Source organism: Amphibalanus amphitrite, unplaced genomic scaffold (assembly GCF_019059575.1).
Source record: "Amphibalanus amphitrite isolate SeventyFive unplaced genomic scaffold, NRLGWU_Aamphi_draft 000586F_arrow, whole genome shotgun sequence".
Taxonomy (NCBI): domain Eukaryota; kingdom Metazoa; phylum Arthropoda; class Thecostraca; order Balanomorpha; family Balanidae; genus Amphibalanus; species Amphibalanus amphitrite.
Window position 1 is genome coordinate 177,346 of NW_024882080.1, and position 26,525 is coordinate 203,870.

At 46.5% G+C, this 26,525-nt stretch overlaps 1 protein-coding gene and 1 long non-coding RNA gene across 2 annotated transcripts; both read right to left on the bottom strand.

Annotated features, from left to right (window-relative positions):
* Positions 1-284: 284 nt before the first annotated feature.
* LOC122394347 lies at positions 285-4,174 on the bottom strand. Its single transcript, XR_006258842.1, has 2 exons — positions 4,123-4,174; positions 285-1,125 (listed from the first exon to the last, which is right to left on the bottom strand). It is a non-coding gene; the product is annotated as an uncharacterized LOC122394347 (long non-coding RNA).
* Positions 4,175-19,984: 15,810 nt separating this feature from the next.
* LOC122394344 lies at positions 19,985-20,785 on the bottom strand. Its single transcript, XM_043391176.1, has one exon. The coding sequence runs from the start codon at positions 20,783-20,785 to the stop codon at positions 19,985-19,987; it is 801 nt and encodes a 266-aa protein (XP_043247111.1).
* Between the last annotated feature and the right edge of the window lie 5,740 nt (positions 20,786-26,525).

Consider the following 26,525-nt stretch of genomic DNA (forward strand, 5'->3'; position numbering starts at 1 on the left):
GTAAAGAATAAAGATGTGTGAAGAAATAGACATCTGACAATTGGCTGACTTCCCTGCCTCCCGGCCGCTACTCAGGTCCACCACTCGCCGTTGTCAGTGCACGGTTTTTCTAGCAAGCTCCAGCCTAGTATTGATCTTATTCAGTATTTACGGTACGAAGATTTGATAACGGAATGTGACGTTTCCACATCATGCTTGATGGTTGAAGTTTGCACCGTTAACAACTACCAAGTCAAGTCGCAGCCCCAGTCATCTGGCACGTCTCTGTCATCGAATAAAGCCAATGAACAAGAAAGTTATTATTTTCCAGCATAAATGAAAATATATAACACTGCTACAGGCGGTACGCGGATGTCATGCACATTACACACAACGATTCAATCGAATAAAAACTGGATTAACCATAAATCAGCACTGGATTAACCATAAATAATAACAGTACAGCACCAAACACTTGAGATGCACATTATAGTACTTTAGAATGCACAGAGGAGTAATGAGACTAAAAGTTTTAACACGCCCTATCTTAAAAAAATATTGAACGAGATATTTCCACAGTGCAAAAACAAAACCGAAATCCGACAAAAAACCGATTCCAGGTTCAATGTCCACAGATTTAAAAACAAAACTTTCAAGTGCCCCCATGGTAAAAAAAAAATGACCAAAGACGGAATTGTAACAAAGAATAAATAAAGATATGTGCGGCAAACGAAGGGCGGCACTGGACGAGCGTCTGCACAAAGTAGGCGCACAGAGTTACTCCTTAGCCCAGCGGGCAGCAGCAAATGAATTACAACCAAAGGAAGAATATGCATTAGTCTATTAAGGCTCATCGCACCATGACGAGGCACAGCTAGGATAACGCGATTCGCCTGCGTCCTCCAGGCGAGAAGCACCTCGAGTAGGCTGCCGTGTCTTGACCAACTGCCGCATCCGTCGTCCGCGCCGCAGGCCTCCCAGTAGTGCCTCGGAGTAGTGCCTCCATCGCATCGGCCGTCGACCGGCGTGGGGCCCGGATGTGACTAGTGCAGCTCCGTGGGGTGCCCTGCCGCGCTCTGCCGAGTGTGCAGAGAGCAGGTAGACTGGTGGCGGTGAAGAAAACAAGCAGTTATCTTCTTTCGGGATCTGTAAAGAAGCATTCTACTAAAAACTACATCCAAAACGTTTTCCATATTTTTTTTTTTACAGAACACAATGCAGTAGCCAAAATAGATATGAAGTATGTGAAGACAACAGTCTACTGCCATTAGATAACTGATCCTGATGGACAAATACATTAGATACTAGTAAATCATAAGGTGGTTCAAAGGCACACTTTGCAGCTCCAGTAAAAAATCACTGTTTTTCATACTTCATACTGTAAGGGGAAAGGGTGGGGTGGGGATGCAGCCAAGAGTGCATCATATGGGGTTGTAGTGGTCGGACCATCTGGAGCAATAGCCTGTTTTTGCCGTTTTTAATGTTAACCCTATGGCGCACATGAGCACGCGCCACGGGCGCACCCCCGGCCGAATCGTGCCCAAAAGCTAATACGACCTGTTGAATTACATGACCCACGAGTCGTGAAAATTTCACCCTCGTGCGTCAATCGACGGCGCCGCAATATCCGTTTTGGGGCATCACGCCGCCTATAAGCCTCGCAAAAGCGTCCGCACGGCCGGCCGGCCGGCCGGCCGGCCGCTCATACTCAGAAATTTCCGTTAATCTAAGGAAAGACTTCGCTCGCTTCGCTCGCTCCGTAACAAAAGTGACACCTCTCCGTTTTACACGTGTCACGTGCAGTGGAGGTCACCCGCAAGCATTGTCCATAGTAAATACTTGTAAGAAGAGTATACGCTACCCCACACAAAAAACCGCAAGTGTAACAGTGTCCGTCCCCCTCCCCGGCGCCGTTTTCCTCCAGGGGAGGCGCCCCAGCCGCCGTACTGGGGCGTAGCGGAGTCCGTGCTTTTAGCACAGCAAAATATCCACCCAGGCTAGATTAACGTCACGACAACCTAGGATTAAGAGTGGCTAGACTTCAGACTTCATGCAGACTTAACATTGAAGTATTATATATGCAACTAAATGACACACATGGTGTTTGTTCTAACCTTCTCAACAGAAAGTGAACGTGTCAGGACAGCACCCCTTGGTGACCATTATATTCAAGGGGTGCAGGAACTGATTCCCCAGGGGTGAAGCGATAGAAGCAAAAACATGAGTCACTAGTTCCCTCCTGTGTCTTCCCTCCTGCAGAAAAAAAAATACATGTGTGATGCCCAATGTGACTGATAACTGCATATTATAAAGCTGGAAATATTGTACAAAGTTGTGACAACACAAGCAAACTATGCATGTCACTGCTCTTGTATAACTTTTCTATTTTTATTGCTATATGAGACCTCACAAGACACAAAAATATGCATGGTTAGAAAGTGGGTAACAATACATTTCCGCTCATACTCAGAAATTTCCGTTAATCTAAGGAAAGACTTCGCTCGCTTCGCTCGCTCCGTAACAAAAGTGACACCTCTCCGTTTTACACGTGTCACGTGCAGTGGAGGTCACCCGCAAGCATTGTCCATAGTAAATACTTGTAAGAAGAGTATACGCTACCCCACACAAAAAACCGCAAGTGTAACAGTGTCCGTCCCCCTCCCCGGCGCCGTTTTCCTCCAGGGGAGGCGCCCCAGCCGCCGTACTGGGGCGTAGCGGAGTCCGTGCTTTTAGCACAGCAAAATATCCACCCAGGCTAGATTAACGTCACGACAACCTAGGATTAAGAGTGGCTAGACTTCAGACTTCATGCAGACTTAACATTGAAGTATTATATATGCAACTAAATGACACACATGGTGTTTGTTCTAACCTTCTCAACAGAAAGTGAACGTGTCAGGACAGCACCCCTTGGTGACCATTATATTCAAGGGGTGCAGGAACTGATTCCCCAGGGGTGAAGCGATAGAAGCAAAAACATGAGTCACTAGTTCCCTCCTGTGTCTTCCCTCCTGCAGAAAAAAAAATACATGTGTGATGCCCAATGTGACTGATAACTGCATATTATAAAGCTGGAAATATTGTACAAAGTTGTGACAACACAAGCAAACTATGCATGTCACTGCTCTTGTATAACTTTTCTATTTTTATTGCTATATGAGACCTCACAAGACACAAAAATATGCATGGTTAGAAAGTGGGTAACAATACATTTCAAATGAACTAAGCAGATTATTTCTAAGCTCCTTTAAGTCCCAATTTCTGCTATATTTCGCTTGTTGTCACTTCATATTTTGAACTCAAGGTGCCTTGTGGATTTACCTCAGGTATGTAGGTAAATCCACAAGGATTTATGGGCTTTACCACAGTTGAGTAGCTGCTCCCTCAATTTAAGTTTCTCGTTAAATTTCATTGAGGCGTTGCAAGATGGGCTGAAGCCGAATCCTCTTCCCTGTTTAGCTGATGCTCATAATACCTGAACATTTTTAATTCCAATTTTTATAGCTGTTAACAATTGGTAAAGGCCCATGTACCTAGACAACAATGACTTTACAGAAGAAACCCCTGGCTGTGTTTCATGGGCGCGCTGCCAGCCGCTGCCAGCGCATTCCGCGTGAGCTAGCGTCAACCTCCGGTAGTGTTGGAGGTATAGGCTTGTTGATGTCTCTATGGAAGCCAAAAGCGGCTGGCAGAGTGCTGTGATATGCTGTGATACACCACCCTTATTTTTGCACAATAATGCTGTGATAACTGTTCCTGCAAAAAATATAAGGTGAAGTGAAGTAAAATCAGGTCAAACATTAATATATACCCGAAAATAGCAGTGTTTGGAGTACCTATATTCACATTACCAATAATATAAAATCAGGTCAAACATTAATATATACCAGAAAATAGCAGTGTTTGCCGTTTGGAGTACCTATATTCACATTACCAATAATATGATACACAACAGGCCATAGAAAACCAGTGAATCAGAATGTTGAATTGTACCCCAATTTCAATATCAATATGGCACTTGGCAATAACAGTTAAACACACCGTTTTTGATGTTAAATCAACAGAGAAAACTCCTGAACATAAAAAATGATCAGAATGTATAATAAGGATAACAGTATAAATAAAAATCGACGACATCAGCACCTATCATCGCCGTTCCACATTCACCACTCCCCATTCCACGCACAGATTGTTTACTCCTTGGTTTACCCCGTGTTCGCAGTCTCCCTGACGACGGAGATTCTTTACGCCCACCGACCAATCACGTTCAAGATCAGCGGGGCTTGGCCGCAGTTCTCGAACGCTATTTGCCAGATTAAGCAGGACCTTCGTCGTCAGTAAACTGTGAACACGGCGTTACATATTTCGCTATGGTAACAAAAGCGCCAGAATTGACTACCAGAATTGGATCCGAAGGTCAAATGGGTCACGTGACTGACAAGTTCAGATGGACAACACCAGGAAAACGGAACAACGTGCAATAACGTTCTATATATCATTGGAAAGAGCATCAAAAGTTGTATAAAATATCAACTTTTGACTTAAACATATCTTAAACGTAAAAAGTTATTAAGCATCAAAGACGCTCCCATTGACTTTCAAAGTTAAAATTTTTCATTTTTAAACGAGCTTCAAAAGAGCAAACGAATTCTGACAGCTTAACGAAGCATAACACCATGTTCTATGGTCTTTTCTCAACAAGTCCTGAAAGTTTAAACAAAATCGTATCATATAATTTTGTACAATGAGCGAATGAAAAAGTCTCTGCAAAAACGCCCATTGACTTAACATGGGGAGCGAAAAAAATTCAACTTTGACCTCGTGCAAAGACACGTTACGAAGTTCTGAGGGGTATACGGCGCACACCAGCGTGTACCCAAACGTGTTTGCCATAAAATGCTGGGAAGAAAACCACCTCTTCCTTGGCTCGTTTTTCCGCTATTCCCGATCGCGCAAAAAGTGTCCAAAACCCCGTTGACTTAACATGGGGAAAATGGAATCGCACGTGCCACGTGCCACGAGGTTTTAAGCGAGTAGCGACCGGTGCCAACAGGTAGATCGCCTGCGGGAGCCCATACACTGAAATTTTTAAGAAAATCGAGCCACAAGTTTAGGCCTGACCCAAGTTGCCCCAATTCGCGGCCAGACATGCAAAACATAGCCCGGAGAAGGACCGCTCCGGTTGTTTTTCAATAGAAAAACACAATTCTAACGAATAGTGTTTGTCTTTTCAAACAACCTGCGGTTACGGCCAGACTTGCAAAACATAGCCCGGAGAACGACCGCTCCGGTTGTTTTTCAATAGAAAAACACAATTCTAACGAATAGTGTTTGTCTTTTCAAACAACCTGCGGTTACCCGGCATCTGCGATGCCGGGCTCCGCATCGCGGGACCGCAGGTTGTTTGAGCAAGCACCTTTGTAAACGCAGCAAAAACGCCCGCCACCAAACGAGAGGATGAGCCTTGCACGTGCAGACCGCAGTCGGTGTGCTACGGACTGACGTGCACGGCACCCTATTCGTCGGTCTATAGCGGTGTGCCAAATTTGAGTGCAATCGACCCGGCCGTTTTCGAGATCTGGAAGCGACACCCTGCACGTGCGCACGTGCAGCCTAGGCCCCAATTGACTTGTGCACGGCACTCTATTCGCCGGTTTCTAGCGGTGTACCAAATTGGAGCTCAATCAGCCCCGTCAATTTCAAGATCTGGAAGCGACCCCTACACGTGCGCTGGTGCAACTGCACCCCAACCGTGGCACATGAAAATACATACTAACTGACTTGTGCACGGCACCCTACTAACCAGTCTCTAGCGGTATGCCAAATTTCAGCAGAGTCGGCCCAGCCGTTCTTGAGATCTGGAAGCGTCAGCCTGCACGTGCGCACGTGCATAGCGGGTCCCATCTGACTTGTGCACGGCACCCTACTTACCAGCCTCTAGCGGTGTGCCAAGTTTGATCACAATCGGCCCAGCCGTTCTCGACATCTGGAAGCGTCACCCTGCCCGTGCGCACGTGCAGTTGCACCCCTACCAAGACACGTGGAAATGCATCGCCTGGAATGTGTCTACCTCCATGCCAAGTTTTAGCGCAATCGGCCCAGTAATTACCGCGAGCTATTGCACTTATTACAAAACAGGCACCTCTTGGCTTTGCACGTGGAACGTGCGTTAGGGGTCACCCATATGCATCGAGAGTAGCACACTATGTGAAAGAAGGAAAAAAGCTACCCAACACAAAAAACCGCACGTGTATCAGCCCAGTGGTTGCCGAGATATAAGTCGTACAAAAACGTCCCCACGGCGGCCGGCCGCTATTTAGCAGTAAAATCGTGTCGCATCCTTCTATGGGAGGTATCCCCGTCACCTGTTCGTATACTGTCTGAGCAAAGACCATACGTTACGGTCCAAACTCCATAGTGAGGCGGACATACGAATTTACGAGAGTTTAGCGACGAAATGATTCACTTAATTGTTAAGTAATGGATACCATTAGGTAGACCATAAATTTTATCTAGCATCTCACCGTAGATGCAGTAAAAAGTGCTTTACTTTTCAATGTATATAAAGACTTGCTCAGCTCAATCAGTTCACTCTGTATTGGCTCAAGCCGTATCATGCGAACGCAATGCAAACTAGAGCACCGACAGCGCAGCGCTCCCCAACTCACTGCTCGCCCAGTCCACCCGGGCCGCCGCCACGACGGCCCCCCGCAAGTAGGCATCCCGCACTGCACCGACAGCCGCGGGCGACCAGCTGACCGGCCAGCTGACCGGCCAGCAGCCGGCGGGCGGCAGGGCGCGGATGGCCGACCCGCCGGCGCGGCGAGGGAGGGGAGGAACGCAGCTGAAAGACCCGACTACATATATATCAAAGAAACATTATATGTAATCATCGATGACGCGACATAAATCTGCTTTATTGGGGTTAGCGGTGTAGTCTGTGATGCCATCACAATGAAAATAGGCGCCTAGTTTTGTAGAGCATCAAATTCTGATTCCATAACGACTCTCGCTAGTCCATTTTCAATTGTAAATAAGCCTTTTATTGCGATGCAAAGTCCCGAAATGGTGCCGACGGCGGCCGGTCCCCCGATGGTACCATACCATAGATGGTAAACAGGTTAGTTCACATTCCCGCCGCTATGCGGGCGGCGGCGGCGCCACCTGTCCTCGTGTCCGCCTGACACCGTAACGATATAGGTCTGAGCTCAAATCTCGGTAATGTCGTGCTTTTTTACTATATTTCTCAAAAACGGCACCACGTGCAATAAAGTTGTATATATCATTGGAAAGAGCATCAAAAGTTGTATAAAATATCAACTTTTCACTTGAATATGTCTTCAAGGTACAAAGTTATTAAGCACCAAAGACGCTCCCATTGACTTTCCATGTTAAAATTTTTCATTTTTAAAGAAGCCTAAAGACAACAAACGAATTTGCACAGCTTAAAGAAGCATAACAACATGTTCTATGGTCTTTTCTCAACAAGTCCTGAAAGTTTAAACAAAATCGTATCATATAATTTTGTACAATGAGCGAATGAAAAAGTCTCTGCAAAAACGCCCATTGACTTAACATGGGGAGCGAAAAAAGTTCAACTTTGACCTCGTGCAAAGACACGTTACGAAGTTCTGAGGGGTATACGGAGCACACTAGCGTGTACCTGAACGTGTTTGCCATAAAATGCTGGGAAGAAAACCACCTCCTTCTTGGCTCGTTTTCCCGCTATTCGCGATCGCGCAAAAAGTGTTCAAAACCCCATTGACTTAACATGGGGAAAATGGAATCGCACGTGCCACGTGCCACGAGGTTTTAAGCGAGTAGCGACCGGTGCCAACAGGTAGATCGCCTGCGGGAGCCCATACACTGAAATTTTTAAGAAAATCGAGCCACAAGTTTAGGCCTGACCCAAGTTGCCCCAATTCGCGGCCAGACATGCAAAACATAGCCCGGAGAAGGACCGCTCCGGTTGTTTTTCAATAGAAAAACACAATTCTAACGAATAGTGTTTGTCTTTTCAAACAACCTGCGGTTACCGATGACTGAAACCACACATTACACACATTAAAAATAGCAGTGTTTGCCGTTTGGAGTACCTATATTCACATTACCAATAATATGATACACAACAGGCCATAGAAAACCAGTGAATCAGAATGTTGAATTGTACCCCAATTTCAATATCAATATGGCACTTGGCAATAACAGTTAAATCTTTTCAAACAACCTGCGGTTACGGCCAGACTTGCAAAACATAGCCCGGAGAACGACCGCTCCGGTTGTTTTTCAATAGAAAAACACAATTCTAACGAATAGTGTTTGTCTTTTCAAACAACCTGCGGTTACCGATGACTGAAACCACACATTAAAAATAGCAGTGTTTGCCGTTTGGAGTACCTATATTCACATTACCAATAATATGATACACAACAGGCCATAGAAAACCAGTGAATCAGAATGTTGAATTGTACCCCAATTTCAATATCAATATGGCACTTGGCAATAACAGTTAAACACACCGTTTTTGATGTTAAATCAACAGAGAAAACTCCTGAACATAAAAAATGATCAGAATGTATAATAAGGATAACAGTATAAATAAAAATCGACGACATCAGCACCTATCATCGCCGTTCCACATTCACCACTCCCCATTCCACGCACAGATTGTTTACTCCTTGGTTTACCCCGTGTTCGCAGTCTCCCTGACGACGGAGATTCTTTACGCCCACCGACCAATCACGTTCAAGATCAGCGGGGCTTGGCCGCAGTTCTCGAACGCTATTTGCCAGATTAAGCAGGACCTTCGTCGTCAGTAAACTGTGAACACGGCGTTACATATTTCGCTATGGTAACAAAAGCGCCAGAATTGACTACCAGAATTGGATCCGAAGGTCAAATGGGTCACGTGACTGACAAGTTCAGATGGACAACACCAGGAAAACGGAACAACGTGCAATAACGTTCTATATATCATTGGAAAGAGCATCAAAAGTTGTATAAAATATCAACTTTTGACTTAAACATATCTTAAACGTAAAAAGTTATTAAGCATCAAAGACGCTCCCATTGACTTTCAAAGTTAAAATTTTTCATTTTTAAACGAGCTTCAAAAGAGCAAACGAATTCTGACAGCTTAACGAAGCATAACACCATGTTCTATGGTCTTTTCTCAACAAGTCCTGAAAGTTTAAACAAAATCGTATCATATAATTTTGTACAATGAGCGAATGAAAAAGTCTCTGCAAAAACGCCCATTGACTTAACATGGGGAGCGAAAAAAATTCAACTTTGACCTCGTGCAAAGACACGTTACGAAGTTCTGAGGGGTATACGGCGCACACCAGCGTGTACCCAAACGTGTTTGCCATAAAATGCTGGGAAGAAAACCACCTCTTCCTTGGCTCGTTTTTCCGCTATTCCCGATCGCGCAAAAAGTGTCCAAAACCCCGTTGACTTAACATGGGGAAAATGGAATCGCACGTGCCACGTGCCACGAGGTTTTAAGCGAGTAGCGACCGGTGCCAACAGGTAGATCGCCTGCGGGAGCCCATACACTGAAATTTTTAAGAAAATCGAGCCACAAGTTTAGGCCTGACCCAAGTTGCCCCAATTCGCGGCCAGACATGCAAAACATAGCCCGGAGAAGGACCGCTCCGGTTGTTTTTCAATAGAAAAACACAATTCTAACGAATAGTGTTTGTCTTTTCAAACAACCTGCGGTTACCCAGCATCTGCGATGCTGGGCTCCGCATCGCGGGACCGCAGGTTGTTTGAGCAAGCACCTCTGTAACGCCGCCAAAACACCCGCCGCCAAACGAGAGGATGAGCCTTGCACGTGCAGACCAGAGTGGGGTGTGCTACGAACTGACGTGCACTGCACTCTAACCTCTGTAACCCACTCACCCGTGCACGCAGCAAAAACGCCCGCCGCCAAACGGAGGACGAGCCTTGCACGTGCAGACCCGAGTGGGTGTGCTACGAACCGACGTGCACGACACTACTAACCGCTATCATCGTGCTTACCTTGCTAAGGCGCGTCGAATGATATTTTTTTTGTTTGGTTTAGGTCAACCTAAGGTATTGACCTCGGGTCAAGGGCAGGTCAGAGCCCCTCAGGTCATGAGGCTGGTCGAAGGAGGTCATATCGCATACCATTTGATTCGGCAGGTCTTTCAGAGTCCATTTGTAGCTTTTTCGACTCCCTAGCTCAATTTTAGCAGGAGTTATTGACAGAAAACTCCTTTGACTATAGTGACGTCATAAATGACGTTACGCAATGTCAACAATTAAAAATAGAACATTGGACCTTGCAAGGAATGCATGAAATCACGATTTCATGCGCTTGAGATAGTTTTAGATCATTTCCAGCGCCAAAATACCAGTTTTCATATTTCCCCATTGACTTATAATAGTGAGGTCACATGACCGACCTGACCTCATGTGACCTTTGAAAAATACGAGTTATACAAGTTGGACATCCTGGGAGGCTACTACGTCCTGTAAGTTTCATCTTTCTGTGAAAGTTCCTCTGGTACTGAGGGCGGTGCGAAGTTGCGACCTCTGAGGACAGTGCAGAAGTTCACTTATGACGTCATAGGTCAGTGACCTTACGTAACCAGAAAATGTGGTCGAAGTCATAAGATCCGGCTTAAATCATAGGTTAGGTATTCCAAGTTTCAGCACTTTGTCTCCGGCGTGTCCCGAGCTATCACGAAAAACCCTATGGGAAGAGGCGGGTGCTGCCCCTCTGCCGGCGAGGGTTAATCAATATTGACGCAATGGTGACGTCACGGTCGCCGTCGACGTCACCATTCGAATCAGAGTCATTGAATTGTGCCGAATATCAAGTTTAAGATTGATGCTTCAACGGATCTGTATATCAGTCGAAAACACCTTACATTCCTTTTTACTCGCTAGATGGCAGAAGCGTCAAACGCCTGAATGTATGCTGTGCCGCAATGCCGGCTCTATTGTATATAACCGCCTAAATAAATGGCGGAGTAATGAGGGATCCGGGAAAACCACTATCTCTTTAGAACTGATGACTCGCACGAGACTGGAGCTTTTGAGGACGATTATCGAGTATGGTAAATGCGTCTGGCATTTTAGCCAAACATTCCGTTTTACTCGCTAGATGACGCAGAAGTGTCAAACGCCTGAAAGCATGTTGCGCCGGAGTGCCACCTCTTCTGTATGCAGCCGCATGGATGAAGATTTAAGCGCAATTGGCGCAGCCGTTCTCGCCGGTGTGTGCCTACATAGAGGTCCAACCATGCCGCTGAAATTGATCTATCATACAAAGCTTTATAACAATGCGCGTAGTGATTTTCTTAACAAACGCAAAAAAGCTAATAGGTGTGGCTAAAAACACCTTCGCCCCACTCGGGCGGAGGTTAATGGTTTTGGTAGCAACTCGCCGATTGTTCCCTGTTCGAGTCTTCTACTGCAATCACAAACACATTTCGATTCGCGGCCAACCATGCAAAACATAGCCCGTGAAGGACTGCTCCGGTTGTTTTTTTCAATAGAAAAGCACAATTCTAACGAATGGTGTTTTGTCTAATGAAGAAACAACCTGCGTTTACCCGCCGCCAAACGAGAGGATGAGATTGGCACGTGCAGACCGGAGTGGGTGTGCTACGAACTGACGAACAGGACACTCTCTAACCACTCTAGCGGTGGGCAAAATTTGAGTGCAATCGGCCCGGCCATTTTTCGAGATATTGAAGCGGCACCCTTCACGTGCGCACGTGCAAGCTGGGTCCCAACTGACTTGTGCACGGCACTCTAGTTGCCGGCTCCTAGCGGTGTACCGAATTTAAGCTCAATCGGCCCAGCCGTTTTCAAGATCCGGAAGCGACCCCTACAAGTGCGCACGTGCAGTTGCCCCCAACCGTGACACATGAAATACATACTACTGACTTGTGCACAGCACCCTACTAACCAGTCTCTAAAGGTGTGCCGAACTTGAATGCAATCGGCCAAGCCGTTCCTGAGATCTGGAAACGTCACCCTGCACGTGCGCACGTGCAACTTGGGGCCCAGCTGACCTGTGGAAGGCACCATACTGCGCGGTCTCTAGCGGTGTGCCAAATCTAAGCACAATCGGCCCGGCCGTTTCTCGAGATCTGGAAGCGTCACCCTGCACGTGCGCACGTGCAGTTGCCCCCAGCCGTAGCACATGGAAAGGCATGGTCCGGCGGGTGCCTACATCTTGTGTATTAGTTTCAGCAGAATCTCACCAGTAATTACCGTGTTATTGTCATCACAACAAAAGTGACCCCTCTCCGTTTTACACGTGTCCACGTGCAGTAGGGGTCACCCGCATGCTTCGTCCCATAGTAAAATACTTCTCCGGAAGGTATACCAACCCCATACAAAAAACCGCAAGTGTATCGGTCCAGCGGTTGCGGAGATAGGTCGTACAAAAACGTCCTCACGCTGCCGCCGCTAATATTCAGCATTAAATTCGTGTCGCATCCTTCTATGGGAGGTATCCCCGTCACCTGTTCGTATACTGTCTGAGTCAAGACCATATATAGGTTTGAGCTCAAATCTCGGTAATGTCGTGCTTTTTTTATTAATTTCCTCAAAAACGGCACGACGTGCAATAACGTTCTATATATCATTGGAAAGAGCATCAAAAGTTGTATAACCTATCAACTTTTCACTTAAATATATCTCAAATGTAAAAAGTTATTAAGCACAAACGCTCCCATTGACTTTCCATGTTAAATTTTTTCATTTGTAAAGAAGCCTAAAGACAACAACGAATTCTGACAGCTTAACGAAACATAACAACATGTTCTATGGTCTTTTCTCAACAAGTTCTGAAAGTTTAAACAAAATCGTATCATATAATTTTGTACAATGAACGAATGAAAATGTCTCTGCAAAAACGCCCATTGACTTAATTAACATGGGGAGCGAAAAAAGTTCAACTTTGACCTCGTGCAAAGACACGTTACGAAATTCTGAGGGTATAGTACGGCGCACACTAGCGTGTACCCAAACGTGTTGCCATAAAACTCTAGGAAGAAAAAAACCACCTGCTTCTTGGCTCGTTTTCCCGCTATTGGCGATCGCGCAAAAAAGTGTCCAAAACCCCATTGACTTAACATGGGGAAAATGAAATCGCACTGCCACGTGCCACGAGGTTTAAAGCGAGTAGCGACCGGTGCCATCAGGTAGCTCGCCTGCGGGAGCCCATACCCTGAAATTTTTACGAAGATTGAGCGATTCGTTTAGGAGAGGCTCAACTTGTCTCGATTCGCTGCCAGACATGCAAACATAGCCCGGAGAAGGACCGCTCCGGTTGTTTTTCAATAGAAAACACAATTCTAACGATAGTGTTTGTCTTTTCAAACAACCTGCGGTTACCTACCAAGACACGTGGAAATGCATCGCCTGGAATGTGTCTACCTCCATGCCAAGTTTTAGCGCAATCGGCCCAGTAATTACCGCGAGCTATTGCCTTATTACAAACAGGCACCTCTTGGCTTTGCACGTGGAACGTGCGTTAGGGGTCACCCATATGCATCGAGAGTAGCACACTATGTGAAAGAAGAAAAAAGCTACCCAACACAAAAAACCGCACGTGTATCAGCCCAGTGGTTGCCGAGATATAGTCGTACAAAAACGTCCCCACGGCGGCCGGCCGCTATTTAGCAGTAAAATCGTGTCGCATCCTTCTATGGGAGTATCCCCGTCACCTGTTCGTATACTGTCTGAGCAAAGACCATACGTTACGGTCCAAACTCCATAGTGAGCGGACATACGAATTTACGAGAGTTTAGCGACGAAATGATTCACTTAATTGTTAAGTACTGGTACCATTAGGTAGACCATAAATTTTATCTAGCATCTCACCGTAGATGCAGTAAAAGTGCTTTACTTTTCAATGTATATAAAGACTTGCTCAGCTCAATCAGTTCACTCTGTATTGGCTCAAGCCGTATCATGCGAACGCATGCAACTAGAGCACCGACAGCGCAGCGCTCCCCAACTCACTGCTCGCCCAGTCCACCCGGGCCGCCGCCACGACGGCCCCCCGCAAGTAGGCATCCCGCACTGCACCGACAGCCGCGGGACCAGCTGACCGGCCAGCTGACCGGCCAGCCGGCGGGCGCAGGGCGCGGATGGCCGACCCGCCGGCGCGGCGAGGGAGAGGAACGCAGCTGAAAGACCCGACTACATATATCAAAGAAACTTATATGTAATCATCGATGACGCGACATAAATCTGCTTTATTGGGGTTAGCGGTGTAGTCTGTGATGCCATCACAATGAAAATAGGCGCCTAGTTTTGTACAGCATCAAATTCTGATTCCATAACGACTCTCGCTAGTCCATTTTCAATTGTAAATAAGCCTTTTATTGCGATGCAAAGTCCCGAAATGGTGCCGACGGCGGCCGGTCCCCCGATGGTACCATACCATAGATGGTAAACAGGTTAGTTCACATTCCCGCCGCTATGCGGGCGGCGGCGGCGCCACCTGTCCTCGTGTCCGCCTGACACCGTAACGATATAGGTCTGAGCTCAAATCTCGTAATGTCGTGCTTTTTTACTATATTTCTCAAAAACGGCACCACGTGCAATAAGTTGTATATCATTGGAAAGAGCATCAAATTGTATAACCTATCAACTTTTCACTTAATATATCTATAACGTAAAAGTTATAAAGCAGCAAAGACGCTCCCATTGACTTTGCATGTTAAAAAAATTCTTTAAACGAGCTCAAGAAGAACAAACGAATTCTGACAGCTTAACGAAGCATAACACATATTCTATGGTCTTTTCTCAACAAGTCCTGAAAGTTTAAACAAAATCGTATCATATAATTTTGTACAATGAGCGAATGAAAATGCCTCTGCAAAACGCCCATTGATTTAACATGGGGAGCGAAAAAAGTTCAACTTTGACCTCGTGCAAAGACACGTTACGAAGTTCTGAGGGGTATACGGCGCACACCAGCGTGTACCCAAACGTGTTTGCCATAAAATGCTGGGAAGAAACCACCTCTTCCTTGGCTCGTTTTTCCGCTATTCCCGATCGCGCAAAAGTGTCCAAAACCCCGTTGACTTAACATGGGGAAAATGGAATCGCACGTGCCACGTGCCACGAGGTTTTAAGCGAGTAGCGACCGGTGCCAACAGGTAGATCGCCTGCGGGAGCCCATACACTGAAATTTTAAGAAAATCGAGCCACAAGTTTAGGCCTGACCCAAGTTGCCCCAATTCGCGGCCAGACATGCAAAACATAGCCCGGAGAAGGACCGCTCCGGTTGTTTTTCAATAGAAAAACACAATTCTAACGAATAGTGTTTGTCTTTTCAAACAACCTGCGGTTACGGCCAGACTTGCAAAACATAGCCCGGAGAACGACCGCTCCGGTTGTTTTTCAATAGAAAAACACAATTCTAACGAATAGTGTTTGTCTTTTCAAACAACCTGCGGTTACCGATGACTGAAACCACACATTAAAAATAGCAGTGTTTGCCGTTTGGAGTACCTATATTCACATTACCAATAATATGATACACAACAGGCCATAGAAAACCAGTGAATCAGAATGTTGAATTGTACCCCAATTTCAATATCAATATGGCACTTGGCAATAACAGTTAAACACACCGTTTTGATGTTAAATCAACAGAGAAAACTCCTGAACATAAAAAATGATCAGAATGTATAATAAGGATAACAGTATAAATAAAAATCGACGACATCAGCACCTATCATCGCCGTTCCACATTCACCACTCCCCATTCCACGCACAGATTGTTTACTCCTTGGTTTACCCCGTGTTCGCAGTCTCCCTGACGACGGAGATTCTTTACGCCCACCGACCAATCACGTTCAAGATCAGCGGGGCTTGGCCGCAGTTCTCGAACGCTATTTGCCAGATTAAGCAGGACCTTCGTCGTCAGTAAACTGTGAACACGGCGTTACATATTTCGCTATGGTAACAAAAGCGCCAGAATTGACTACCAGAATTGGATCCGAAGGTCAAATGGGTCACGTGACTGACAAGTTCAGATGGACAACACCAGGAAAACGGAACAACGTGCAATAACGTTCTATATATCATTGGAAAGAGCATCAAAAGTTGTATAAAATATCAACTTTTGACTTAAACATATCTTAAACGTAAAAAGTTATTAAGCATCAAAGACGCTCCCATTGACTTTCAAAGTTAAAATTTTTCATTTTTAAACGAGCTTCAAAAGAGCAAACGAATTCTGACAGCTTAACGAAGCATAACACCATGTTCTATGGTCTTTTCTCAACAAGTCCTGAAAGTTTAAACAAAATCGTATCATATAATTTTGTACAATGAGCGAATGAAAAAGTCTCTGCAAAAACGCCCATTGACTTAACATGGGGAGCGAAAAAAATTCAACTTTGACCTCGTGCAAAGACACGTTACGAAGTTCTGAGGGGTATACGGCGCACACCAGCGTGTACCCAAACGTGTTTGCCATAAAATGCTGGGAAGAAAACCACCTCTTCCTTGGCTCGTTTTTCCGCTATTCCCGATCGCGCAAAAAGTGTCCAAAACCCCGTTGACTTAACATGGGGAAAATGGAATCGCACGTGCCACGTGCCACGAGGTTTTAAGCGAGTAGCGACCGGTGCCAACAGGTAGATCGCCTGCGGGAGCCCATACACTGAAATTTTTAAGAAAATCGAGCCACAAGTTTAGGCCTGACCCAAGTTGCCCCAATTCGCGGCCAGACATGCAAAACATAGCCCGGAGAAGGACCGCTCCGGTTGTTTTTCAATAGAAAAACACAATTCTAACGAATAGTGTTTGTCTTTTCAAACAACCTGCGGTTATACGTTATATATTGCTACGTTACTGAATTACGGTATTTGTTAATTAACGCAGAAAATTATTTTATCGTACTACTTTATGCAATATGTCATCATCCACTACCCAGTGGAAACGGTTAGTCTCTAGTAAGCCAAATACTGCGCACAATGATCGCCGGCTTTGCAGCATCGTCGGTGCGGCGGTGCCTACGCGCTACTCGCTAGATGCGCTGGGCTTCCGACAGGGAATTCCCTGGGACTCCCCAGTGGGAAATCCCCGGTGTCGGTCCGGCCGGAATCCATTTCGTAGTTCCTACGTTATTCTATTATTTTCCGTACTACGCTGACGAAACATCCCAATTACGCTACGAAACGGAACTGACAGCTACGGGTTACCGAAAACTTCAAAATAACGTAACGTTGGCCAACTCTGCTCGGGCCATCATTTGCAAACATTTTCCTGTGTCATCATGAAAAGAGATGGCTTGATTCATGCCCTCAAGAGTTTCGCCCGACCTATTACAAAAGATATGTGGATGACTGTTTTCCTCATTTTTAACGACGTTTCACATGTAGATCGGTTTCTCAACTTTCTGAACAGTCAGCACCCAAAAATAAAGTTCACTAAAGAAATGGAATTTAATGGCTCGCTCCCTTTTCTGGATGTTAAGGTCGAACGGTCTGGTACTGAGTTAACAACTTCAGTTTACCGGAAACCAACTTTCACTGGTCTTGGTTTGAGCTTCTTTAGCTTCATACCGAGTTCAATCAAGAAGGCCATTGTTAGCTGTGCTATTTATGGTGCTTATGACCTTAGTTCAACTTACCACTATTTCCACAATGAGCTGAACTTCCTTTACAAATATTTTAGAGACAATGGATTCCCAAAAACACTTGTAGAGACCGCCATTCACAGGTTTTTGAAGAAAGAGTTTTCAAAAAGTCCTACTATGTTCCAGGTACCCAAGCTAGACAGGTACTTTGTGCTACCTTTTTTTTTTGGAAAACAATCAAACAAACTAAGATCTGGGGTAGAGTCCACTCTAAAAAAGTTTTATCCCTACCTGAACCCCAAGATCATTCTCCGCAACACCCGCAGCATAGGCTCTCTTTTCTCGTTTAAAGACGTAATCCCGAAAGCATGCCGCTCTGCTATAGTTTATCAGTTCAGTTGCCCCTCGTGTGAGGGGACATACATAGGCTCGACCTATGTGCGCCTTTATAGCAGAGTGTGCCAGCATCAGGGCAAGTCGGACAGAACGGGAAATTTTCTTACCTCTCCGGTAGCCTCGTCGGATGATTATATGGGTCTGGGACAACAAATATAGTAATTAAATCATGGTACACATCCCACATTCGGATATAAAGCACAAGTACGAACTATAATAAGTTTAATCGTCATGCATCGCGTGACGAGTATCCACCGTCCAACACGTTACCTGAGAAGCGGATCTAAGCGTAATGTGTGTGTGTGGGTGGGGAGGCACATTCTAATAATTTGCAAAGCCGGATCCACGGACTGGCGATGGATGATGACCGGCAGCTAACGTTTATGAACGGGAATGGCGGCCAATGATAGTCACTTGACGGACGTTGTTAATCGGGCAGGTCGGTTGGAAACAATAAATATATACATGATGATGAGGATAGGCCGCCGAGTTTCCACAACATGGGAACGCGAGAGTTCAGGCTAAAACTCCGCAAACATCTTCTGGCAAAACAACAAAACGAGTAGCACGATGTACAAATGTGATGTGAGCTGAGTGTGTGTGCGTGAGTGTGTGTGTTAGTTGTGCAACTGAATCCCGATGTTCCGTTTTTATGACATGTCAATCATAATAGCCATGTGTTCATGGACCGATTGCACGATGTGAATACAATACAATACAATACGATATGTCCTCAGGTGGACCAAATGGTGCCTAAATCCGTTTTCAGGACGCACACCTGATGTTTTTGGTCCACAGTAAATGAGACAAATGCTCGAAATGTCGAGGATGGCATACTGGTGCCGAGGACTGCGGACCTCGGTGTGGGGTTAAAGGCCTTTTTGGAGCTCCAACCGTCACCCCCACCAGAATGACATGCCCGACATTTCAAGATTTGCTTAAGAAAACCAAGTAGGCCGACTTTGTGCTTGAGCTGAGGGCTGTCCCTTCAGACGCTTCTGATACTTTGGAGTCATTGCAGCGGTACCAACGGTAAGTCGATTTTACAAATGAAGTATAATGTCCTTGATGTAGTGTGCCTACGTGATTTATAATCCCCGTAATGTACCAGGTAACGCCGTTTAACTGAACAGTAGGGGCGAGCGACACGTTTGACGTATTTTTAGAAGTGTTAGTGCCGTGTTCAAAACGGAGGAGCTGTATGCAGACAGCATCTGGAGCAACGAGAATTTGTGTGGATATTTCACTGGAGTGAGCATGGCACTGGGAACATAACCGTCCCTCGAGCGGCTGTGGGGCGAGTGAATTTGATATGCATTCCTGGAGAGACGGTGCCGATATTGGAACGCGAAGGATGGGTGGAATGAGCGGCCTGGGCGTCTCCAGGGTGGAGCCGCACGCGGTACATTTAATGGTGTCAGTGATTTCACCTATGCCTACATTGGCGCTGTCGGCTTGGCAAGATAGCATGGTTTCCAGCGTTTCGGCCACGTCCTGCTGTTGACCTGTCGTCAGGGACGGATTGAGCTGAGAAATAGCTTTGACGAGTTCTGTGGGGCGGGTGACCATTTTGGTAGTGGCCCTGAGGCTCGATAAAGCATTTCTTATCTCCGTGGAGGCGAATGGAATGAGGCTATCAGTTACCATAAGACACTGGGCGATGGAGTTGATGAAGCACGTGTTGCCTAGGTTGTTTAAACCACAGGGAGTGCGTGCACCTGATTGTGGTTCAGGTTGTGTTTTCCTTGCCCTGGTGTAATTGGAAATGGTCGGCCTCGCATGTGTCCGGTTTGCGCTGGGAGCGGGGGGCTCAGGGCTCCTATTCTCCGGCTCTGCGTCTTTCTGTGGCGGAATTTCAGGTCTCATGGTGAAGAGCGGTTTCTCAACTAGCGTCCATCTGCTGAACTTCTGCTGATTTCTCGATAGCCATAGCGTATAAGAGGCATGGAGGCTTGTCCTACCAACGGTGTCGGCTTCCTTGAGTGATTTTCTGCGGGATAGTCCCATGTATCTGAAGAATTAGAACAGGCTGTCCGATGTGACCCCTCGAGCTCCAACTTCCACTGCAAAGTAGTGCATATGCCAGCCATTCTTCCTGCCTGTGTTGATTAGGTCGATATAGTCCTTCTTCCCCTGCTTGCGCTCGTGAGCTTGGTAAAAGTTTTCTTCCCAGCAGACAGTGAGCTCAGCCACAATGCATGTCTTTGTTGCAGTGGACCAGATGGCGATGTCGGGACGTGCATTGGTGCTGGCAATCTGGGGAGGGAAGACGTATGTGTCGTGCTCTTCATCCCAGATTAGCTGCCAGTCGTCTGCCGCCGGTTTTCCTCGCTCAGTGTTGCGCTGCAGAGGGGGGACGTAATATTCGGTTCCGCTGCTAGATTTGAAATGGGTACCTTTTTTAGGTGCGTCCGTCTTTTCTAGCACCGGGCGAATGATTTCGATGAGTCTGCGAAGGACCATATCGTGACGCCAGTTGTATCGGCCGGTCATCAACGAGTATCTGCAGTTGCTGATGATGTGGAAGAGTGTGCAGTGGTGGTAGCCGCACAGGGAGCAAGAGCCCAAAGTGGATTTTTTCCAGAGAAGTAAATTTGCTGGAGACGGCAGTGTATCTGACATGGAATTTAGATAAAAGCTGAGAAGTTTGTCGGAGAAGCCGTAAATGAGCTTCCTCCAGCGGACATCCAGGAACATCACGGCTTCCCAGGCGAGAGGTCTTCCTTGCTTGGCCATGTTGTACACATAGACCAGCGCGTTTTCTTCTTCGCTCTGTTTCACCAGACAGGATAGCTCTTGCCGGTGCTGTTTGGGTGTCATTTTAGATGCCCGCGGGAGTGGGATTAAACCTAGCCCTGCTCGGCCAAAATTGCCGCGGCAGAGCTCGTTTAATGCCAGGTGACGCTCTCTCTCCTCCAGCTCTCGGACACCATTCCAGTGTTTTTTGGATCGGAGACGATTCGCGATGTGGCCATATATGAATTGTGTAGAGTTATCGACAGCGTATTTGAGCTGGTGAAATTTTACGAGTTGCAGGCATTTCAGTCTCGACGTGAGCGGTGTTAAATGCAGGCCACCGCTGCCGTGGGATCTGTAGAGGACTGATGTAGTGGTGCTGCGCGTAAGACCCGCCCATTTTTTAAGGTACGGTGTGGCGAGTGATTCAAGTTTTTTTGCAAATGTGATCGGAAAACAGTAAATTGTAAATTCCCACGAAAGTTTTGATACAATCATATGTTCATAGATCCACAGCTTACCTGTATTTGGCACAGGGTCGGCGTCGACCGTCTTCAACATCAGCAGCAGCTTGTCCGTGGTGGCGTTTCTGACTGAGGTGTCTGACAGGTCCTTGAAGATCAGCTGACCCAGAAATTTCATTGGCTCTTGATGAATGAAAGGGATCGCCTCGCCGTGGATGAAGAGCTCTGGATCGGTTGGAGCCATCGTAGACGTGCCCGGGATTTTGACGAATGATAATGATCTGCATTTTGCTGGTTTTGCTCTCATGGTTGCTGACCACCGCAAGAAATGTTCAACCGTGGCGAGCATCATCTCTGCTGACGTTTTGTTCTTTGCGATGAGAGTGAGATCGTCTGCATAGGCCCGTTGATTGTGGGGCGATCCAGTGCCGACGTTGTACCCGCGGCTGCTATGTTTGCTAAGTTGATCGAGACATATTTGAAAAACCATCAGAAACAGGACCACTGACAGAGGGCAGCCTTGAAATAGCCCTTGCTCGTAACTGATTTTGTCGGTCGTCCATTCGTGTGTTGATATCTTGACAGCGAGGTCATCATAGTAGCTGTGGATGATCTTCCGAAGTATATCAGGGACGTGGTACCACTCAGCTGCAAACTGGATGAGGTTGTGACTGACTGAGCCATATGCGTTAGCCAGATCCAGCCAGCAGACGGTGATTTCCTTTTTTCGGCGCTTGGCGTCTTGGAGAGCTTCCATCAGTGCCTGGGTGTGTTCGACGCACCCTGATATACCTGGCAGAAATCCTTTTTGTACTGAAGTTTGGAGGTAGTCGTTAGTTACTAAGAATTTAAGCAGACGTCTTGCGATTACTTGAAAAAATAGTTTGCCACTTGCGTTTGAGAGAACGATAGGCCTACATTCCCCTGGGCTTGATGGGTTGTCACTTTTGGGGATCAAGGTTACCCTTCCAGTTCTCCATTGGGGTGGTATTTTGCCGCTTTTCCAAATTCTGACGAAGAGTTTGAAAACGTGGCCCATAATGCGTGGACACTTCTTGTAGACGATATACGGGATACCATTTGGGCCGGGAGCCGATTTGTTCCTTGTTTTCCTGATGATCGACTGCATTTCATGCCATTTTGGTGGAGCAGTCGATATCGGAAACGTCGGTTGTCGGGGCCGGTCCATGCTTTCAGTGGCTTCGAAAGCTCTGTCTCTTTCTGCGTCCTTGTATATGGTGTTGTAGTACGTTTCTGCGTCATTTTTGGAAAATTGAATTTCTTGTTTTTTAGTTGGTTCAAGGAGGCGCTTGCTGTAGCCATACGGGTCTTTCCGAAAACTGTTGCTTGCTTTTTCCTTATTTCTTCTTTTTGTTTTCTTCTCAAGAAGCTTACGGATTTTGTTGTGCAATCTCATTACATAAGCGAATTCTTTGCGTATCTGGAAAATATCTTCTTCTTTTGTTTCATTTCTTAATGCTTTCTTAAACCTTTTCTTTAGGGCGTTTTTCCTCTGTCTCAAGTGTTCCATGTTACGATCTTTGACTGTGGATCGCGTACGTGGTTGTGAGGGTGTAATGGTGCCAAAGCGCTCTTTAAGATATTGGTACATGAAGGATTCGCGTCTTTCAAGTTGAACCCCGGCATCGTCAATATCTTTGAAGGTCTCAAATGCACAGCTGATTTCATCATCGATGTCTTTCCAAGTATCTTCATCGGTGGCGGGACGTAGCTTCAGCTTTGCTTTGATGTTACTTATGTCGGCTTTTCGTTGGTCTGTTTGAAGATGTTTGTGCCGAAAAAGCGTGCCTGCTTCAGTGGTGGTGCTATGGTGGTTAACCTGACCGTTGCTGAGCTGGCTCGACTTATTGGCAGATTCGACTTCGATTGAGTCGGGCTCTGCATGCGTGACGTTTTTCCGGCAGTATCGTTGATGGACTGATACTCCTCGTTGGTTCTTAAAATATCTTTGACATATGTTGCATTGATTATTATCTTTATTATCTTGTGTGGCAGGTCTGAGTAGCACCTCCCTTGTCGGTTGTCGTTGACATACCTATCACATTCGACCCAGGATGTGAAGAGAAGTGGGGGCGGATCAGCAGAGACTGTTCTGGGGCTGCCAGAATTGAGGCGGGTACAGGCTGATCAACACAAGCTAAATAGCTTACCCACCGTCCCAGCTGGTCCCTGGCGGAATTCCCTACGCCCATCAGGAAGAAATCCTTATAAACGGTAACTACCCGCTGGCGGTTTGTTTGTGCTTGATTGCACGTCCACTTTTCCTTGTGGGCACGGAAGGCCGGTGGGGAGGTCTGCACTGAAGCTCGAGCTCCCTCATACGCCCTTTTTGCCGTTGGAGCTGGGATCCAGTTCTCGTCCGCCGCGCTGCCGCCTAAGCCTACGCCTAATACCTAAGCCTAATACCAAAGTTTTTAGGGGTGGTGGTGTTGGAGGGGGGAATCATGTTTAAAAGTTTAAGCAAGCATGTGCCTTAACCTTAGGACTCCTATCGGATCTGCCACCACATTGCCTCAACATTACACCTGTGTCAAAGCTCAATATGTCTATTTTGTGGTGTTATCTTCCTACTTCCAAATGCATGCGCCTAAAACCATGTCAATTTGGGAAATTTATGCTCCAAAAAAAGTACAAAATATTCAACGAAAACCCTTTCATGTGGTTCCTAGGTTGACCTAGGAACCCTTGCATAGAATACCACTCACCAAAGACATTTATATCACGAAAATAAAAGAATAAACAGGCCGTATCAGGAGACTTCAACGCCAGAAACTGATTTTGCTCGAAACTTTGACATGACGCGGCAGGATGGGTTTTAATTTCTCGAAAGTTTTACTTGTACAGCTGGTCTTCGGTTGTCTTGGAAGTTGGAGCAAAGGAAAATCATAGGAGCACCGTGATCTGTGACTAGCGACACACCCTAAATTGTCCATGTCCATGTCCATCAAGGCCCTGTTTCGCCGCCCTGACGCTGGGAGCTGAGGCGTGCCCCTGACGTCACTTGAATGACGTTGCGTGCGATCCGTTAGCTTATAATGAATCGCGTTTGGAACAGAGGTCCTAAAGAATCAAGTACCTATAGAGAGAACAGAGGTTTGAGTGCGAATACTGCTAGCGTGCTGATGGTGCTGGCGCTTGGGTGCTAGCGTTTTGCGATGACGTCATAGCGTAGCGTCAGAGAGAAGTTTGTTAATATTGCCATGGAAATTGGAAACCCAACGCGCCGACGCGCGCAGCGCACTGCAGCGCTCCGCCGTGAAACAGGGCCCAGAACTTGACAGTCACGTGACCCATTTGAACTTCGGATCCTATTCTGGTAGTCAATTCTGGCGCTTTTGTTACCATAGCGAAAAATGTAACCCCGTGTTCATAGTTTTCCTGACGACGAAGATTCTGCGTAATCTGGCCAATGGCGTTCGAGAAACGCGGCCAAGCCCCGCTGATCTTGAACGTGATTGGTCGGACGGCGTAAAGAATCTTCGTCGTCTAGGAGACTGCGAACACGGGGTAAACCAAGAGGCAAACAATCTGCGCGTGGAATGGGGGGAGTCACTGAACTCTATGCTCGGGGTTACATGAGCAGAGTTAATGCGCATTACAAACGGACTACAATGGTGAGCGAATAGGAAAATCCGTTCCTGATACGCATTTACTTGCTCATGTAACCCCGGTATATCCCTCGCCCGTATTGGTGTTTTTCCAGCCGCGAACGTATAAGGGGGGGGGGGTCCGTTGGACCCCCCCCCCCTTGCCGTTTCGCCCCTGATCGAGCTAGAGCTTCGCGGAAAAAACGAGCGTGTTGCCCGTGACGAGAGGAAGCCGATGATACCTAATTTTAAGGTCCTAGGTCATTGGTTGACCTTGCAGGTCAGGTCAATGACCCAAAAGTCGGAAAATCGGGACCTGTTAGAACTAGAGGTGGCAAAATGTGGACCCGAGGACCCGGTCCAAAGAACCAGTCTGGACCCATATGGGTCCAGACCGGTTCCTGGAAATTTTTCTGACGGGTCCAACCGGGTCCTACCATAAACTATACATCTTGCACACTACACATTATTACAAAATATGAAGGGAATTAAGTGAATGTTTCTTTGCACACAATAGCTCATGAGTATTCCCAGTGGGAAATAGACTGTTTTACATGATGCAACTAATGATTCCTACAAGTAGTTTGTATTAATTGACTTTTGGGGAACGGGTCCAACTGGTTCCGGTTCCAACTAAGACCGGGTCCGACTGGTTCCAGAAATGTTCAGCCGGGTCTGGTTCGAGTCTGGTTCCCAAAATTTTCATCTTTTGCCACCTCTAGTTAGAACGGCATAAAGTGTGGCTGCTATGGGGTTTTTCGGGGCGCTGATCACGAATATCATGCTAGTTTTGATCACAGATGATGTCTTCATGCATTTAGTCCAGGTCGAGTCAGGTCAGGTCAGGTCAACCAGTAGGGGTCCTGCCGGGTATTCCTATTAGGTGTCAACCGCCTCTGACAGCTTCGTAGCATGTTACGAAGGCACCAAAACTACTTCGTAAATGTTCATATGGTTGCTAAATTCGAATTCAGCTCCAAAAACTGGCCTAGAAACATGTAAAACTCGAAAAAGTGAACCGAGGTCACCAAAGGTCAATGAACTGACCTGACCTTCAGGTGACCTTGACACCCACCCTAATGCATGGGGGCAACATCATATCACATGTTTGAACGCTTGAAACCATGAAAAGACTGCAAACGCGCGGCTAATGCGAGCCGACATACGCCGAACTCGATTCCGGCCAAACATGGTCTCGAAAAGGAGGTCACAGGTCAAAGGTCATTGGGGTCAGGGTCATGAAATTTTCAGGGTAGGTGTAAAATTGATTAACGCGAGGGTACTGAAAGTTTTGTCGCGATCGGCCGCTTTTTACGCGAGTTATCCGCGAAAAACCATGAAGGGGGGTCCGTTCGACCCCCCCCCCCCCCTATACGGGCGAGGGATATATACCGGGGTTACATGAGCGATCCGTTCCAAATACGCACTACGCTAATGCGCATCAGCTCCCCACAAACGTATCTACGGCACCGGTTACATGAGACTAATTCGTTTTATCTACGTCAAACGGATCTTGTTTGGCTCACCCGGGTTCACTCCTCGACGGCCGGTAATTCGCATTACAAACGGAATAGGATTAGCGTACAGTCATGGCGCAGTTGCGGCATTTACCGAGACGACCGAACTAATTTTTAATTATTGAACGATATAATATCATTTGATATGCTCAAAAACATTAAAAATAAACATGAAATCAAAAATTGAAAACAAAGTTTTCGTGTTTCAAATCACTGAGCACTGATTAGCCATGCA

Bases quoted from the DNA above. Each gene is read 5' to 3' on its own strand.
- LOC122394344 (XM_043391176.1), bottom strand. From the start codon at position 20,785: ATGACACCCAAACAGCACCGGCAAGAGCTATCCTGTCTGGTGAAACAG.